At 38.6% G+C, this 20,303-nt stretch overlaps 1 protein-coding gene across 1 annotated transcript in view; it reads right to left on the bottom strand.

Moving 5' to 3' along the window:
• Dtnbp1 (dystrobrevin binding protein 1) overlaps nucleotides 1-20,303 on the bottom strand; it is an 86,401-nt gene that overhangs the window by 36,585 nt on the left and 29,513 nt on the right. The window contains exons 6-7 of the mRNA XM_048348439.1: nucleotides 16,980-17,112; nucleotides 5,300-5,322 (exon numbers count right to left, since the gene is read on the bottom strand). Coding sequence (XP_048204396.1) covers nucleotides 5,300-5,322; nucleotides 16,980-17,112 — 156 coding nt within the window. The remainder of the gene's footprint in view (nucleotides 1-5,299; nucleotides 5,323-16,979; nucleotides 17,113-20,303) is intronic.

The following is a 20,303-nucleotide window of genomic DNA, read 5'->3' as shown; positions in this document are numbered from 1 at the left end:
TTCACAAATACAAGCAACCTTCCAGTATTAGCCTACCAAGTAGCTGGGATCAACGGACCTGAGTTATCATTTTCAAATCAACTTTCTTACTCTCTATCTGCTCTTCTCCTGTCTTCTGGATGATCCCCAAAGACCTGCCCTGAAGTGCAAGTCTGATCTTGCTATCCTAACTGAAATCCCTAGGCCTTCCCACTTCCTAGAGTTTGTCTGAGCTGTAATAGCAACCTTGAAGTTTTGTTGTTTGTTTTAATTTTTGTCATGAGGCTTCTGAACTTGTGGTTTGGGCACTGTCCCTGAGCTCTTTTGCCCAAGATTAGTGCTCTACCACTTTGAGCCACAGCTCCACTTCCAGTTTTCTGGTGATTCATTGGAAATAAGAGTTTCACAGACTTTCTTACCCGGGCTGGCTTTGAACCATTATCTCAGATCTCAGCCTCCTGAGTAGCTAGGATTATAGGAGTGAGCCACCAGCACCTGAGTAAAGATTTTAACATGTACCATTAAGTATGTATATTCACCTATATGTGTTCCTGAACTAGTTTATAATACAAAGAAACAAAAAGAAGTTCTAGTTTCGGTTTTCACTCATTATTTTGTGTGTGTGCACCAGTCCTGGAGCTTCAGCCTGAGTGCTGTCCTTGAGGGGTTTTTTGCTCAAGGCTAGCACTCCACCACTTGAATCATGGCTCTAACTTCCAGCTTAGTGGTGGTTACTTGGAGATAAGAGTGTCATGGACCTTCCTAGCTAGGCTGGGCTAGCTTCCAACCATGATCCTCAGACCTTACTCTCTTGAGTAGCTAGTATTATAGGGGTGAGCCACTGGCTTCTGGCTACTATTGTTTTGTATACTCATACCTCCTGTGGAGACCATCAATCTAGAGGGAAAAGTCCAAATTCCTTGCACGACACAAGGCTATGCATCATCTGTTGCTGCCTACATGCTCTACTTCACCCCACATACCATATGCTTCAGACATGAAAAATATTTGAACTTCCTTCAATAATCAAGAAATTAAGTTTTAGCTTGAAAGAAACATGGCTGTATCTTTGTAATTGTTCTTTCCTCTTTTTGGAATGTCCTTATTGTTCTTTCCTGCTCTGTGAGTGTGTCCTCACCTTCCTGGTTGGCCACTTCCACCTCAGCTTATCCCTACTATCCCTCAGGTTATAAGCAAATTACATATTTACTTCTGCCCTACAATCTCTGCCACAGCACCTTAGTGCCTTGAGGATTAGGATAGTTATGTCATATTCCACATTCAAATCATCTGAACGTGAGACTTCTAACAGTGTCCTAAATCTCTAGTTCAGAATGTAAGGTTCACCAGAAAGGAAGCCCACCACATGGTTCAGGCAGAAAGGAGCTTATTGAGGGGAGGGCAAACTACTGGCCAGCACACACAAAATGGAGGTGTGGGGAGACAGAGGGGAAGGAAGAAGAGAAAAAGCGCGAAAGAGAGTAAGAGAGAAAAGGGAAGAAAAAAGGAAAGAGAGCAAGGACTCGTGTAGAGCCTGATTATATAGGGAAAGGTGGGAGGTATGGCCAGGTGGATTGGATGTGATCTCAGAGAAGGGGGAGGTAATTGCCTCCACGTGTGCCAATTACCTAGGTAATGCAGGTACTGGGTGAAGACAAACAAGTGTGGGGGGGGGGGGCATCTGCATGGAGCTCTCCTGGGGATGGACCTTACACGGAAGATATCTTTCATTTCATGACTTCTGTCTTTACTTAAACGTAGCAATCATCATGGGAAATGTCCCATCTGTAAGATCTCAAATTGAAATTTCATGTCTATCCTCTCCTCTTTTACTCCTCCCTTTTTGATAGTACTGGGGTTTGAACTTAGGGCCTTACACTTGCTAATAAGCAGAAGTGAGCCCTTCTATACTCTGGTTCTTTTGAGTTACTCTTACTTCCTGCCCAGACACATAACTTTATTACAATTCTTAAAACGGAGCTTTCATAATTTTATCGGATATTTATTTAAACAACATTTTACAATAACAACTAGTATAAATGATTTTGTAAACCAACACCACTCTCTGGGTATTTAGCTTAATTTGTGGAAATAAATATTTGGGAGTATTAGCCAGTAGCCTACCAGGCATAAGACTCACACTCTGAGTAAGTTTTACAAAGAAAATGAGGATGGTTAATTTGACAAAGTACTTAGTTGAAAATAAAGGAGCATGTGCACATATTAAGGTCATGTTGAGCCAGGAATTTTGTGAGTTAAGAAGACATTTACTCCTAGACCTCCCTCCCACTTATGTTTTTCAGTGGCACAAAACTTCTAGACTTACCCTTTAAAAAACTTAAATGTACTCTTAAGTTGTACACATAGAATGACAATTTTTAAATGAAATAACCCTAATTACAAACAAGTCTATACATGGCTAATTTTCCATTTCTCAGGGCTGTCAAAAACATTCTCTGCATGTGCTTACAATAATGGGATTCCTTCCCCAATAAAAACATAAAATTAGTACTTTTAAGATCCTACTTTTGCCAGATGTGGTAGTTTATGCCTGTAATTTTAGCTGTTAAAGAGGCTGAAAAACAGGAAGATCACAAGTTTAAGGCCAGTATAAGCAACTTAGCGACCATTCTCAAAATTAAAAAAAATAATAAAAAGGAACTGAGAGGTAGTTCAGCAGAATATTTGCCTAAAATGTGCCAAGCTGTAGGTTCTGTCCTCAAGATCAATCTCCTCTTACCTCCACAGACTATATCTCCTGTTCTTTTATTACTGTCCACATTCAAGTGGCTGTCTCTCTCATACACACATAGCTTAAAGAAATGAAACACTTGGAATGTGATAAGCCCTTTCAGCATCATTAAAACAACATCTGCCCTGTGTAGCAGAAGTGACAGGTGAACTTAAGTCACCACCCTCCAGAGTTCAGAAGGGAGGGTCTAGAACTCAATGCATGATACTGTCCTGTATTATCAAACATTGAGGATTTCTAAGTTCACATTTTGATTCCTAAAAGTCAGTTTTTCCTCAATTTACAAAAGGGCTTCTAAATATAGGCACAAATTGAATAAAATAATGGCAGGAGGCAGTATCTTTTGCTTTTCTGCAACTTAAAAAGGAAATACAAAAGCAAAGTTAGAAGTTAAAAAAAAGTGAAGTGATCTAGTCAGGAGAAAGTTTCATGACAATTAAGAAGAATGTACATCCTGATGGTATTGAGTGGAGCATTCTTTATCTGTTAGGTCTATTCAATCTGTAGTATTGTTACAAGCCCATGTTTCCATATTGATTTGCTATCTTATTTTTCTATCCAGTGCTAAGTATTGAAGTTTATTGTTATTATGTTGCTTTTTTGGTCATTTCAAATTCATCTATCTTCGCTTTATTGAGAATCAGGAGCTCTGCTATTGGGTGCATATTTAATTGTTACATTATCCTGGTGGGCTGAACCTTTTAGTAATATATAATAGCCTTGGTCTTTTGTGACAGATTTTACAAAAAGCTACAATGGGTTTGTAAAGTACTTTTAGATGTCTCGCTTATCCCACCATCAACACTGTGAAGGAACATTTATATTTCTGCTTTTCTTGTTATAAGCTACTTCCACTTTGAAATTCTAGCATACCATTCAAGAGAAAACTTTTTTTAAAGATAGGAACTCTCTGTGTCCTTCTGGTCCTAGATTCCTAGACTCAGGTGATCCTCTCACATCAGCCTCCACAACGACTGTCACTACATCCAGCACAAGAACAAACAATTGTTCATGAACCACTGGTACCAAAACTCTAGATATGTCACAACACTCAAATGTAGGGTTTACACAAATTCATAAACTGTCCTGTGGGTGGATGGGATGTGCTGTTAAATACTGTACATAATTAGGGATCTGTGTATAAACAAGATATTTTAGCCTAAATTTAATTTATCTAGCAGTATGCAACACTGCCTCACCTTTTGCAAACTGCTGGTTTCTTCTGTGAACAGGGCTGAACTATAAAAAGAATGCTTCAACACCGCCATGCAAGTAAAGCTGACATTTTACATAATGTGTGTTCTTGCCTGTCTTTTAACATTAACATGATTGTTTCTTTCCATCTCTTAATGTTACATAAGATGCTAAGCTAGTCAATCAAAAGAAACGAGAGGAAAAAGTACACTTCATGAGTTAAAAACTCCTCATGCTTCACAAATTAAGACCAAATTAGGGGTTCATAAATTAAGAACAATGATAGCCATGATACTGCATTTATATAACATGATCATTTAACATTGCCATCAAGAACTGACCATGAGCTTAATCATTCACTACAGCTGCAGAGAGCCAAACAGAAACCTAGACAAAACAAGTCTAGAATAGGAATAAGTCTTTATGCCTTTTACCTAGAGGAGTAGACATCTGTCTGTAATCCAACTGGATTGGACACATTGACAATTCAATAATATACTGGAAAAACCTTTAATCACCCAGCAAATATAAAGGTCAGTGCTAGTTTATGTGAAGTATAATAATCATGAAACAAGTTGCAAGTTTTAATACATAATTTAAGGTCTTCCTAGGTACAGACAATCTTCCTAAGAACAGCGACTTCTTTCTACTTAATTGCAAAGTGAAACAGCCTGGGCTGCTAGAAAGTGTATGGTCTTTTGTTTTCACTAGGGTTTCTCCAAGAATAGTGTCTGTACAACCAAGAATCATTCTTCAGGATTCCTCATTTATGAGCTCTGTAAAGAGCAATTCTAGATTGCTTTGTGTGCATCTCGGAATATGTCTCATCAGAGTGTCTAGCTTTACTGAAGGAGAAACTGAGCCTGGAAAGGTGAGAGAGACCAAGTGAGAACAGGACCAAGTCTGCCGCTGGAAACCTCTTGAGGGAGTAAGCGACTGTGAGCCCACTCACTGAGGGGGCCCAGTCTTAGATCTGATGTCATGGCCATCTGATGTCATGCTAGATCCCCTCTCTGATGTCATGGCCATCCTCTCACCCCTATCTGATGTCATGGCCACCTTCTCACCCCTCTGCTATCACTACCACTCCTCCTCTCTATGTGCCCCAGATTTACAGAGCATGAAACAGAATCTTCTTCAATCAGGACTCAAAAACCTCACAGCACAGTCTAAAACAGACTACTTATGGTCATTAGCAGGTACTTATAGTCAAAAGAATATCAAACACACTTGTAATTTTAAAAAACAGTATTAAGAAGACCTCTGTTCTTTGCTGTAAACTGTCTGATTTAAAAGGAGTTCTTTTCATCATCATCAAGAGAACATGTGACATCAATTAGCTCTCAAGGTCTTTAGAGTGAGAAACACAATTACCTTTGAAGGCTTCAAGTTCCTTCCTGTAGGAGAGAAAAAAAAAGAAATGCAAATTTAAAGTAATCTATTTCCAGGACTCTGCTCTTACATTATAATAAAAAAAATTATACACTTCAGAGGCATAGAAGAACCAGTCTCAGGTTGGCCCTGGGCAAAAAGTGAGACCCTACTCATAAAATAGTGAAAGCTAGAGGTGATGATGGAGGTGTGGCTCTAGTAGTAATACCAGGTAAAGGATTGACCCCCACCTTATTGCGGTGCATACAGACACCAGGCAAAATCTTGAGTGTATGTGAACTTATATGTAGGCAGGGTAATTCACCTACACCAGCTGTAAACAATCCTTTGTGGGCCAAATGGAAAAGCCCCAACTTCCTAGACCTAGTGGCTCTTCATTAATCTCTGCCTCCTTGCTCAGACCCCATATAAGCCTGGTCCCAAATTCACCCCCTCACACAACCTCCAAACCCAGGAGAAGGTCTGTGCCCCTCACTGTTCCTCAATAAACAGTTCTCGCCTGTTGATGATTGAGTCCAGCCTATTCCTTTTCCATTCTCCTTCATTTTCCTAACACTAGGTCTTGGGTTCAAAACCCAGTACCACTAAAATACTCACACAAACATACACACACTAATAACACCTTTTCTATGACAGTGCTAAAACAGAAAAGGAAGCTCCTCCCTTTCCCAAACAAAACAAAGCCAAAACAAAGGCTTTAAAGGCAGTGAAGAAAGGCATCCACAGCCACAAAAAGGAAGGAGGCACATCGCCTACCCTCCAGCAGCCCAGGTGCCCTCGGAAGACAGACGTTTGACCACCCTGCCACTGTCAAGCTCTTGGGAACACTGAATTGGCTGTGAAGATGAAGGACAACACACTTTTGCTCATTGTGAAGGACAAGGCCAGTAACTGAATCAAACAGGCTGTGAAGATGTGGCTGATGAGGTTGGCAAGAGAAGCCAGCATGTGTTCCACCAGGTAGCTCCTGATTATGATGCTTTGGATACTGCCAACAAAATTGAGATCATCAAAACTCAGTCTGGCTAGCTTACTCCTTCACTCCTAGCTACTCAGGAATGTGAGATCCAGACAACCATGGTTCAAAGCCAAGCCCAGACAGAAAAGTCCATGAGACTCCTCTAATTAACCAGCAAAAAACCACACTGGTGTTGTGGCTCAAGTGGTAGAGTACCAGCCTAGCAAGCAAATAAAGCAAGCTGAAAGCTTGGTATCAGAACCTGTGTGTATATGTGTATATATATATGTGTGTATATATATGTATGTATATATATATATATGTAAAATTTTTCAAGTGGTAGAGTACCAGCCTAGAAAGCAAATAAAGTGAGCTGAAAGCTTGGTATCAGAACCCCCATATATATATAAAAATATATATATATATAATTTTTCATATAAAATATTAAACTTTTATGAATTTTAATCTAGGGCATTTATCTGCCACAAACCATTCACCCATATAAGTATTTATAAAAGTCCTTATTACAATCCAAATAGATTTCATTAAAAATTAACCAGAGTAGCCATTTCCCCTTTGACCAAGAGGAGAGAAGTAGCAAAGGAGAAAAGGAGAGATCACACAGAAAAAAAGAGGCCCACAGCTCATCCTTCCACAAAAGGCCATGCCTCGAGAAATGTCCATGTTAATAAATGGTGCTAAAATGCAAAGTTTCCTGAGGAAATGAACTGCAAAGGAAAATGATGATTGACAGTGAACTAAATATTTTGTGACAAAGAAGCCAAAGCAAGTTGTTTTCAGGTTTCCCCACATAATAGTTATATATATATATATATATATATATATATTATATATATTAGTACTAATAAAAGTAATTTTGAAGTTTCTTTATTAAGCTAATTTATCTTTTTTGTGTGCAGACAGGACCTGGAAGTCACAGACAGAAGGGCCAAATGGATAATGTTGCTAATGGTGAAGTGAAAGTTCTTAAATGAGATGGTCACCCAACTCCTCCTTTCCTAAATTACCTCCTTATTATAGTATTTGTCCAGCGCCATAATTCCTATGTTCCCATTAATTCAATAGTCAACCTCTTTCTTAAAAGCTCTGTTAGGAAGAAGTTAAAGTTGCCTAGCACGTACTATATACGCCAATCACTGGATGAAGGTGCAAACGCATAAGAAAATTATTAAACTTTAAAAATGTTATCATATACTCATGCAATGGAGATGTTTTAAATAAAAGGTTTGGCACTACTCATTTAGACATTCACTATAGTGTTTTGCATTTTGCTATCAAAATTGGGTCCTATGGGCTGGGAATATGGCCTAGTGGCAAGAGTGCTTGCCTCCTACACCTGAGGCTCTCGGTTCGATTCCCCAGCACCACATATATGGAAAACGGCCAGAAGGGGCGCTGTGGCTCAGGTGGCAGAGTGCTAGCCTTGAGCGGGAAGAAGCCAGGGACAGTGCTCAGGCCCTGAGTCCAAGGCCCAGGACTGGCCAAAAAAAAAAAAAAAATTGGGTCCTATGAACCTTGCTTTAACAAAATCTAATTTTCTGGAGGAGAGTTCTGAATTTCGCAATTTTAGACAAATAAGCAAAATTAGAACGTTCAAATAGAAACTATAATTCCATTTTCATTATTTCAATATTTACTCTTTCAGTTTTAAAATAACTAAACACATTAGTGAATAGTACTTATTTAAATAAATTGTGGCACCAATGCACCACTTGCCAGGTCTTTTGGGAAAATTTTAGCAATTGTAAATGTTGTAAAGGATTTAGACCTTGAATTTGTCTATGTCTACATTTCATTTATCTACAAAGAGTCTTTTGGGCTTAAGAATGTGATTTATATCTTTAAATTTTCCACAAACATAAATCAATGAAATAGATAAACCGGTCTTTTGTTATAATACTTTTTTGTATTTCTCTCATTATATTTTTATTATCTTTACATAGTTGTACAAAGGGATTACCACTCAACAAATCAGTCTACAAGCACAATGCATCTGGAAAGACTGATAGAGCCTAGGAAGAAGTCATTGGAAGCACTGTGTTTGAAAGAGCTTATTAGAAGTTTTTGGGGGCTGGGGATTTAGCTCAGTGGAAGAACAGCCCTGAGTTCGGTCCTCAGTTCTGGAAAAAAGAAAAGAAAAAACTATAAAAGACAAAAAAAAAGGCAACAAAAGAGATTATTATAAGTTTTCATTGGATACCAGTTAATTCTCAGGAAGTGAGTTGTTATAAAAAAAAAAAAAAAAAAAGACTTGTCCCTCTCAGCTCTCTTACTGGCTTCCTGTCTTGCTCTGTGGTCTCTTCTATACATGCTTATGTCACTGTGATGTCATCCTCTGTGAAGCCCTCACTGGAACCAAGCAGAAGCTAGTGTCATCCTCTTGGGCCTCCAAAATGTTAAGTACCTAAGTTTCTTTTCTGTATGTTACCTAGTCTCCAGTATTTTGTCACAGCAATAGAATGTATGCTAATATTCCAGTCTACCTGAGTTAGCATAATAAGGAATCAACAAGGAAACCTCAGAACTAAATGCCACTATAGACCAAATGAACTTGATGTTTACAGAATGACCCAACCCATAGAATATGCATTCTTCTCAGAAGTCTGTGGAAACTTTCTTCAAGACAGATCATATTTCAGTTCATAATGCCTTAATAAAATACAAGGAACACCTAGGAATAAACTTGACTGAGTAGGCAAAAGACCTCTCCAACAAAAAACCATTAAACCCTCATGAAAAAAAAAAAAAGAGGCAAACCCTGACCAGGGAAAGGTATCTGGTTTGCATGATTTGATGCTATAAAAGTAGCTATATTAATAAAAGTGATCTACAGACTTAATGCAGTCCTTATTAAAATCTCAATGTTGTTCTTCAAAAAACTAGAAAAAAAGATTCAAATATTCATATCAAAGCACAAAAGACCCAGAATAGCCAAAGGAAAAAAATGCTAGAGATATCACAATACCTGACTTTCAATTATACTACAGAGCCAATGTGACAAGAATAGCATATTTCTGGCATCAAAACAGATATACAGACCAACAGAATAGAATACGGAACCCAGATATAAACGCATCCAGCGACAGCCATCTCATTCTCAATAAAGATGTCAAAAACATGTTAGAGCAACGATGGTCTCAATAAGCATTGCTGGGAAACTGGATACCCACATGTAAAAGCCTGAAACTAGATCCATCTTATCCTGCACAAAAATCAGTTCAAAGCAGATCTAAAACCTGAATGTAAAAGTTTTGAAACTATCGGGGAAAAACATTTCAAGATACAGGTATAAGCAACAACTTTTTGAACACGATAGTAATAGCTCAAGAAATAATAGAAAGAATTTACAAATGAGATTGCATGAGATGAAAAAGTTTATGCACATTAAAGGGAAAAATTATCAGAGTAAAGAGATAGCCTGCAGAAGGGTAGATAACTCGTTGTCAGCTACTAATTGGATATAGAATATCCAGAACACATAAAAAGCTAAAAAAAAAAAAAAACCACCAAAAGAATGCATTTCATATATGAGCAAATGAGTTCAACTTTCTCAAAAGAAAAAGTACTAACAGCCAATAAACACATAACAAAGTGTTTGACATCTTCAGCCATAAGGGAAACTCAAAACATCATTGAGATTCTATCTCACCCCAGTCAGAATGGCTATCACCAAGAAATAAAAAATGCAGATGATGAGATGGAGTTGGGGGGAGAGGCGAACGACTCTTACACATCGTAAATGCTATCAGTATTAAGGATCCTCAAAAACTAACAATAAAATTACCATCTAATCCAGATATATTACTGTTGGGCATTTACATGAGGAAGTCAATATATGCATGCAGAAAGGACTCTAAGTCAAAATTCATGTGCAGTTATCTCTACCCTGTCATAAAAAAATATTCAGGATCTTAGTTGGAACCTAGACCTGACTTCTACCATTAACACACATACTGATGGGATCTAGGAAAGCCAAAATACAGATGGAATAGGAAATTGGTGTAATTTTCTCCTGAGAATACTGCCAGCGGCTCAGCAAGCCCCATTTGATCCACTGAAAGGCAAAGCCTAGAAAGCTTCAGAGGACCTTTTAAAAGCCATTTTTAAAGTGCTATCCACTAACACAGGTCTATCACCCAAATCTACAGGTAAAAGAAACCTAAGTAGGTCACTGGCTTTAAATTTCATTGGGATACCCTTTCCTTCTGGTATTCTGCTTCTACTGAATTGGTGATGTAAGTCCACCAGCTGTCACTGCTCTTTTTGTAAACAGATTCTTTCCCCAGATCAGTGGGCTCAGAAAAAGACAAAAGCTAAGATGGGAGGCTCCAGAATGGGCTGAACTAGTAATTACAGAAGAACGTTTCCAGAAGACCTTCTGCACAAGATAAAAAACATCAAGTTTTCAAACGAATGGCCTTGCAATTACAGCAGCTCCATGGCAACCAGCAACCTAAAATGATCTTTGGGCCAGCAGGCAGGGCACTTCCCCAATAAAAGCCATGCAAGTGACACTAGGGTCTTTTTCTGAAAAAAAAAAAAAAAAAAAAAGGTCCCTTTTGCTGTATGAAATAAGCTGGGTCAACTTACTGGTCAGGGACCTCTGTCTAAGTAAAAAGGTCTTATACAGCTTATCTCTAATTGAGATTTGACTCTGGCATTTCCTGATCTATGTTGATACACTTTTCTATCTTTACTGGACAGAGGGGACAACCCAAAGGCTATGGGCCACAATGTACTGAAAACAGAGGAATGAAAAGTACAGAATCTACTAACAATGAAACAGGCCCCACACTGAGCCTCTTTCCAAATTTTCCATTAAAGCCCAAGACTATATATGGTTTTGTACCAATAGTAGAGGACTTATTCAATGATTACTTATTCCACATAATAGCTCATGACAATCCTAACCTACCTGTATAAAAACCTAGCATATAAGGAGAATGACTGCTTTAGCATCTACAATCATTAACACAATATTCCCTGTTCCCTGGTGTTTCCAAAACCTAATATTGTCTAGGCGTAAGTTCTCCTGGATACAAAAATGATCTACAGTAGCAGGTTTCTGTTCGGCCTTGTTTATCCTTGCACTGTCTTCAGTGACCAGGAACATCAACAGCATATATGGTTAGGCATGCCACAGCAGCTCACTGACAGCTCATCCTATTTCTCTCATGTGCTCCACTGAAACCAAAGCATCCTCACATTTCCTGGAGTTTGGGGCTCCCTTGCATTGTGAATCAGTTCACTTTGTTCATATACTGAGGAGACCCTCCCGCAGGATTCCCACTATTTTTTTTTTTTTTTTTTTTTGGCCAGTCCTGGGCCTTGGACTCAGGGCCTGAGCACTGTCCCTGGCTTCTTCCCGCTCAAGGCTAGCACTCTGCCACTTGAGCCACAGCGCCGCTTCTGGCCGTTTTCTGTATATGTGGTGCTGGGGAATCGAACCTAGGGCCTCGTTTATCCGAGGCAGGCACTCTTGCCACTAGGCTATATCCCCAGCCCGAGGATTCCCACTATTATTACAACAGCAGAGAAAGGACAGAAGTTCTCCTTTGGAAAAATTACTGGTGGAATAGTCCTTAACTGATATGCTTAGGACCAGAAGCTTTCAATTTTTAGTTTTCTGGACTTTGTAATATTTCTATAGACATTAGCTGAGCGATCCCTAGAACATGCTTCCAAAACTAAAACTTTCAGACTGCCAACACAAATCTTCTCAAAGCTTCTACAATGATGTTTATCTCCAGAGTGAACAAAATATAAGCCTTCTCAGTTCTGAGCTTATGCAGCACCCTTCTGTGAGAAGATTAACCTTTTGGAAAATCCTTTAGCTTTTGCCTTCCAATCTTTATCTGAAATGCTGTGAACTCCTCAGTCCTGCTACTCTGTATCCTGTAGCCAAGCAAGGTGAACACACAATGTAAAATGGTAACATTCCCTGTCCTGGCTTATGGGACATTTTTCCCCCCAATTTTTATTTGATCCTTTGTATGGATGGATCTTGAGAGATAAGACAGAAATTTCCATGCTGAATGCATCACTACCCAGTATGAGCTCATTTAAACAGCAAACTGCACTTTCTCCTGTCTACTCAGAATGCAGAACTTCATGCTCTTAACTATTGCTGCATTTTATCTAAAAGCCAGCCTGTCCACATTTATACTAACAACATTTACTTTGATTTTGGAATGGTTTGGAAGCTAAGAGTTTTCCTCATTTGTGGAACACCAATAACAAAGCTAGTGGGCTCTTTGCTGCTGCAATGCTTCCTAAAGAGATAGCTGGTAGAAACACATAGGTTCATAGAAAGAGTTCTGAGCTGCATATCAGGAAAACAGTCTTGCTGACTTTCTGACAAAATATTATTGGCTTATAACAGGCTCAACTCCTAGGTTTCTCACTAGAAGATGACTAAGAGCTCCTTCTTGTTCTTTTTCTACAGTAATCTTCCTGTTCTTGTACCATACATGCAAAGTAATTGCTTGTTAATATATATTCATATATTTAAGATTGTTATTTGTTTTAAATTTTCTTCTAGATTGGAGATATATAGCTAAGTGGTAGAGTGCTTGCTTGACTAGCTGAAAAGGTTTATTACCCTTCTGCTCCTCTCAGATTCTTTTTCCTGTGTTTAAAAAAATATTAGTTTATTTTGTAATAATTTTGGTTGCTACATTTTGGAAGCTTTCCTGTGTTAAATATTGTTCCTCAGCTGGGCATTCATATTTAAGAGTAAGCTCCAGAAATAGACAAGTCCTACAGAGGATAGACACCCAGCTGTCCCCTAGGGGTGTGCCTAAGTGTTTGTGTCAGCAAGTCTGTTTCTGAGATCTGGTCAGTTTCTCACATGCCCCCTCTGATCTGCACAGGGGATACAGGTGTGGCTCAGGTTTCAGCGTGCCCTGCCAATCAGCTGACATCCATCTGTCTACTGCCATCCTACGAGACATGGACATTACTTCTATACTTCCTCTGTCTTCTTGATCTTCTGCATTACAACTTTCAATTTTCTCACCACTTCAGTGAGTTTTCAGTAAAGATAAATGATTGTTTGATCTATTCTGCTAAGTAGAAGGCCTCTATAAAATAAAACCACAATGGTGTAATTACATAGATTTCATCATTTTCCCCATTTTGAGTAAGAAGAAATACTTTAAAGCTTAACAAAAATCTCTGAATTATTATTATTTTTTTTTTTTGCCAGTCCTGGGGCTTAAACTGAGGGCCTGAGCACTGTCCCTGGCTTCTTTTTTGCTCAAGGCTAGCATTCTGCTAATTGAGCCACAGAGCCACTTCTGGCCTTTTCTATGTATGTAGTACTGAGGAATCAAACCCAGGGCTTCACGTATATGAGGCAAGGACACTTGCCACTAGGCCATATTCCCGGCCCCTGAATTGAAACATTCTGAAGGATTTATTTGAAGATATTTTTGGTTAATCTATCTTTGGTTGAATAACATGCTTAACTCTCTGTGTTTCTCCCAAATTATTTACACTACACCAATTATTACTCTGCCATGTATATATGGCTAAATTGTTTCCAAAACGTTTCTTTTTAAAAAGAGACTTTATTTTTTTTCTCTCAAAATTTTATTATCAAACTGATGTACAGAGAGGTTACAGTATCATACGTTGGGCATTGGATACATTTCTTGTACTGTTTGTTGCCTTGTCCCTCATGCCCCCCTCCCTCCCCCCCTTTCCCTACCCCCCCAGGTGTTCAGTTCACTTACACCAAACAGTTTTGCAAGTATTGCTTTTGTAGTTATTTCTCTTTTTTTACCCTGTGTCTCTCGAATTTGGTATTCCCTTTGAATTTCCTACTTCCAATACCAGTAAACACGGTTTCCAATATACTCAGATAAGATTACAGAGATAGTGTAGGTACAAACATAGGAAGGTGATACAAAACATCATCAATAATAGAAACTACACATACACATAGGACGTTGAAAGTAGTTACAACTGTGATATATCACTTGTTTCCATAACATGGAGTTCATTTCACTTAGCATCCTCTTATTTGTTTCTAAGTGTATAGCTATTGGGCCTTGTGATGCTCTGCTATGGCTTGCCTAAACCTGTACTAATTATTCCCAATAAGGGAGGCCATAGAGTCCATGTTTCTTTGGGTCTGGCTCACTTCACTTAGTATAACTTTTTCCAAGTCCTTCCATTTCCTTACAAATGGAACAATATCATTCTTTCTGATAGAGGCATAAAATTCCATTGTGTAAATGTACCACATTTTCCTGATCCATTCATCTATGGAGGGGCATCTGGGTTGGTTCCAGCTTCTCGCTATGACAAATTGTGCTGCGATGAACATTGTTGTGCTGGTGGCGTTACTGTGATTTTGTTTGTGGGCTTTTGGGTAGATACCCAACAGTGGGGCTGCTGGGTCATAGGGGAGTTCTATATTGAGCCTTCTGAGGAATCTCCATACTGCTTGCCAGAGTGGCTGAACCAGTTTACATTCCCACCAACAATGAAGTAGGGTTCCCTTTTGGCCACATCCCCTCCAACAATTGTTATTATTAGTTTTCTTGATATATGACATTCTTGCTGGGGTGAGATGGAATCTCAGTGTTGTTTTGATTTGCATTTCCTTTATGGCCAGTGATGTAGAGCATTTTTTCATATGTCTATTGGCCATTCTCATTTCCTCATCAGAGAAGTTTCTTTGCAAGTCTTTAGCCCACTTGATGAGGGGGCTATTGGTTCTTTGCAGTTTTGTTTTGGAAGAAGGTAATTTTTTTAGTTCTGCATATATTTTAGAGATGAGGCCTTTGGACATTCAACAGAAAAAGAGACTTTAGCTAAGCCAGAAACTAGTGGCTCATGCCTGTAATTTCAGTTACTTAAGAGGCAGAGATGTGAGGATCAAGGTTCAAGAGCTAACCAAAGAAGAAATGCTTAGGAGACTCTTCCACTTAGTCAGCAAAAAACCAGAAATAGGATGTAGGTCAAATGGTAGCATGCTAGCCTTGAGTGAAATAGCCAAACAAGAGCAAGGGGCCCTAAAGTTAAAGTCCCAGTGCTGGCGTGCACGCACACATTTGCGTGCACACATATACATAGACACAAATACAGATACCTCACCAAGATGAATAGAATGCCCTCACAATTTCAGAAAGATTTCAGTTTATATTATTTCCAATATTTGTATTTAAAGAAGCAAGCTAACTAGAATTCACAATTTTTAGTGATCCGTGGGCTAAGCAGGCTGCTATAGCTGGCCTTTTTCAAAACAAAAATGGCCTCTGCTTTAATAACAAAGTCTATGCTACAAAGTCTATGTCTATTTTACAGGTAAGAAAGGTGACAGTAAGCCATTTGCAAAAGAACAAACAAGTAGTAAGTGGCAGAGAAGAAATCCAGGCTTAGATATTCTCTTTCAAGTAATTACTCAAGTAATCAGTTATGAGATAAGGTTCCACTATACATTCCAGGCTGACTTTAAATTCACAGTCCTCCTTCTGATGCCTCCAGAGTACTGGGGTCACATGTATATGCTACCACTCCTGGCCCAAACTGAATTTCTTTTCAGATGAATTAATAGAACTACATATAAGACTTCTACTAAATTTACATCACAAGTCTAATTAATATCTTACTTGAAAATTAGCTGCAAAATGCTTTGGCATTTCTCAATAGATACTTCATGTTTTGGGGTGTCTGGTTTGTTTTTTGATGTCTCTATGATAGTGAGCAGCACCTCCTATCCACATCAGCAACTCTATACTCCTACTCAAATAATTAATAATCTTAAGAGTATATGTATATTCCATCCAGCCTATATGGCCTTCTCCCATCAACCTACCTTTCAGCCTTAGCCAAACTCCAAACCCATGACTTCTGTTTTCTTCCCTCTATCAATCTCCCCATGGAAAATTCAGCTCCATTCTGCTGTGCCATTCCAATGTCAGCTGGTCTCATGTCCTCTCAGTAGCTCAGTGGCCCTCTCACTAACATGGTGGTTGGACTCCCCATGTACTTCAGAGATCCTCACCCTGCACCTTTCATCCGTTGCCCAAGACTGTTGCTGTGAGGCTGAGATGCCACAGCCAGTATAGCAGGCGGTTGCCTTCAGACTTCTCTTTCATTTCAGGTTAGCATGGTAACAACCATCACTATTGCAACAATTATTATTATTTTAAGTATTACAATCCCTTCAGAGTACTAGTTGAATTAGATAATAATTACATCAGTCAATCCTTACCACAATTTCATGAGACTGGTGAATTACTGTCTCCCTTATAAGACAGTGGCATTCAGGCTAAGAGAAATTAACTTCCCAAAGGTCCCATAGCTTGTATGGGACAAGAGTTGAAATTCAAACTTATCTAGCCTCTCCCTACAGCCCGGGCTCAGTTCCTTTCCTCCTGGCTCTACTATTAGATGAGGAGAAAAAAAAAAGAAGAAAGCAGCTCAGTCAATTGCTCTTACTTTGCAGGAAACTCTGCCCTTTGCTCTGCTCTCTCCCATCCTATACATCCTTTGCCCTATCCTTAGCTTTTTACAACTTATTTCTATGCAAAGTGAGAGTGATTTTTTTAAATACACTTTTTGGGAAGCTGACTATTATGCATCTTTCATCAGTCCAAATATATAAAGAATGGAATGTGGAGCAATGTGGGTAACTGAAGACAAATATTGTGGCCAGGTTTTCAGACTCACCTCTTATTTTTCTTATAGTTCTCCAAGTGCTGAGACTGCGCATATTTGTGTCTTTCTAACTCACACTGCCCACACAAATCCTCCAGATGCAGCAAGTGATTTTCAACCTCCTCAAAACTAGCCTCTAAATGAGCTGAAAGTACATAAAACAAAAAACCACATTAAAAGTCAGAATTATTGATTAGGAAGAAAAGTGTCATAAAATTTGAAATGCTGAGACTGTTTTGTATCTGTTTCATATTCTTTATTAAACTTTGAGGCAATCTTAAATATAATACCAACATTAAAACATACTTCCAATGATCTTTTCTTCAGTATATTTCAAACATTTTAAAGACGTAACTTTTCAAAATATATTAACAATAATACCATGATTAATCTAATGCTATTTCCTAATGAACACCTGTACCAAAGGTGAATAATCAGGTTTTCACATAATGAGAAGAGAGCAATACAAAACACAAAATAAACCAATGTAACTATTTTTACAATTCCAAGTTAGGTTAGTATTTGACTAACCATACTGACACACCATACTCAATCTCCAAGGCACAAATAAATAAATAAATCTCCAACACAGAAAACATGTAGAAATACTTAGTCAGCCCAGGTTACTAAGCCAGTTGGGTAGAGGAGGCTCAGCTTTATTGACTTGTCTCTAGCTACTCTGCTTCCAGACCACACAGCTTTGCAGCTTTTTTGGAACACAGAGAACATCTGGTCAATTCCTTCACTGAAGGGATTCGAGACCAAAGCCTGGAAAAATTAATTCAGAGCCAGGCCAGCTCTCTTGTCACAGAGCTAGGGAAAACCAAGTTCCTTTTATAGTAAAGTGATTGTCAGCTAATGGAATGCCAAATAAATTCACTTCATAATGGCTAGGACTGCTTGTTTCCTCATATAACAGAAAAGCTTTAGAGGTTAAAGCTTTGAGAACTGAAAAGTCTCTAAAGCCTAAAGGCTGAACACTACTGGCATATACCTGTCTCTGAGACACACGGTTGGAAAGATGGACCCTGTACTTAAGGAGCCCACAGAACAGGGAGGCCTGTTCCAGCAGCAGCAGCAAAGCTGGGCACAGGAGGAGTTCTGAGGAGTGGCACCTAACTTGGGGAAGAGGAAGGAAATCTGCAAGGGATAACTTCCAAATTAGGATATGAGAGTCATCCACTCACCTGTAGGGGCTCTGGCATCTAAAAGCACAGTCAATGGTAAAATTTAAAGGTATACAAGTTTGTCAAGAAAAATGAAAATGTTATGATACATTGACCTTTTAGATTTATCTTGCTTATATCACAATTATTACTGGTTAACCCAAGTATTTACATTGGATGACTTTTATAAAACAGCTACAATTTTCTCTTCAGAGATAAGATGCCTGTGCAACTTTGCCAGGTCAAGCTTAAGTAGCTACAATACAATCTATCATTTATCTACTGGATCTTCATAGGATTCTATGTTTTCTTCCCTATGGTATTATGGACTGAACCAGGGTCTCATGAAGGGTTTGATAATACGTAGATTACTACTGGAGCCAAGCCTCCAGTCCTGCTTGTATTTTGCTGTTTTAGAGACAGAATCTCACTAACTTTTTCCAGGATGATCTGTACCTTCTACCACCCACAGAGCTGGGGATTATAGATATATGCCACCATACTTGGATTTATAGGATTGCCTAAACTAGCTTTCAAAGGATCAATGTTAGAGGCAAGCTCCTCAAATTTCAATTCATAATTCTAGGCCAATGAGGATGTAACTTTTTGCCTGCCTTTAACTTATCATTGTTTAATACAAAGAACTATCAACTCCAGAAGCATTCATGATTTCTAGTATCCTACATTTTAATTCTAATAAGTATCTGGACTTACCAAGACTCCCTCTATTCGATATGGCTGAACTCTTACAAACATGGATTCTGGAGAAAAATCTTATTGGAAAGTGAAAATTTGATGTCAAGTCATTTAGCCATTGTGCTCAAAGACAACCAGGTGCTGACTTTTATCATACTATGTTACTGCAAGCCATTGGTATCAAGAGAGGCTGAAAATACCAGTTTTTAATGGCTCTGTCTTTAGGAGACACATAAAACAGCTAATGCATGGAAAGGCTATGAAATAATCAGCTAAATCCAAATTCTGATCATTAGATATGCTTTATTAAGAATATTTAACAATGTTACAAGAATTTTAGATTTTTTAAGAATGTTACAACTTGTAGGTAAGGAGTCTATGTGAAGGAAATTTCTATTGTATTATATGGGAAAATGAGACTAAAAGACAGTCTGGGAGCTAGTAATACAAATACTGAAGAGCAGGGTTACTTCATTCTGTTGTAACTAGGTTGCCAGTGTCTTAAACCATACAAAAGACTATCACTGCTAATAGGATTATTTAAAAGAAGACCACACTTTTGAGTAGTAAGAATGAGAACTGACATAAATATGGAATTTTTTGGGGGGTGCCTGGGATTTGAACTCATGGCATGGGCACTGCCCCTGAGCTTTTGTGCTCAAAGTTACCCCTATACCACTTAAGCCAGAATTCTACTTCTGGCTCTTTGGTAGTTAACTGGAGATAACAGTCTCAATGGACTTTCTTGCCCCAGCTAGCTTCAAACTAGGATTCTCAGAGCTTAGCTTCCTAAGTAGGTAGGATTACAGGCATGAGCCACTGGTGCCCAACATGAATACGGAATCTTTTTAACTCTCTGTTGGCATCAAGTATGTACCTTTAGCACACAGAGAGCTGGTTCAGAGCAGTGGTCAGAAGCACAAACTTAGAATCCCAGCTCTACCCCTCTCACGTAAGCTACAATGTGTTACCCCCATCTGTGAATAGGCTAAAAAGACATGTCACACACCAGGCTGTCATAAGGATCAAGTAAGATCAAAGCACCTAAATTTAGCACTTGACAATTAGTAATTAACTAAATAAATGTACATTCAGAAAACTTTGCATAAAGATTAATCAAGTTTTATAAAATTATTTTCAAATTTGGTTGATCAATAACAACCATAAAATAAACAAGATTTACAGCTTTATTTTCCTTGGATAAACTAAAATACATATATATAATTCCCTGGGTTATATTCTTAGGCCTAAGATGACAAATACATGAGGGGAATTAAATTTCAAATGCTTTTTTGTGCTGGTCCTGGAGCTTGAACTCGGGACTTGGACACTGTCCCTAAGCTTTTTTGCTCAAGGCTAGTGTCCTACCACTTGAGCCACAGCTCTACTTCCAACTTTGAGTAGTTAGAGTTAAGAGTCTCACAGATATTCCTGCCTAGGCTAGCTTCGAACCACCATCCTCAGATCTCAGTCT

This window comes from Perognathus longimembris, chromosome 6, assembly GCF_023159225.1.
Source record: "Perognathus longimembris pacificus isolate PPM17 chromosome 6, ASM2315922v1, whole genome shotgun sequence".
Lineage (NCBI taxonomy): Eukaryota > Metazoa > Chordata > Mammalia > Rodentia > Heteromyidae > Perognathus > Perognathus longimembris.
Note: the sequence above shows the minus strand (reverse complement) of the source record. Positions and strands in the feature narration are given on the sequence as shown.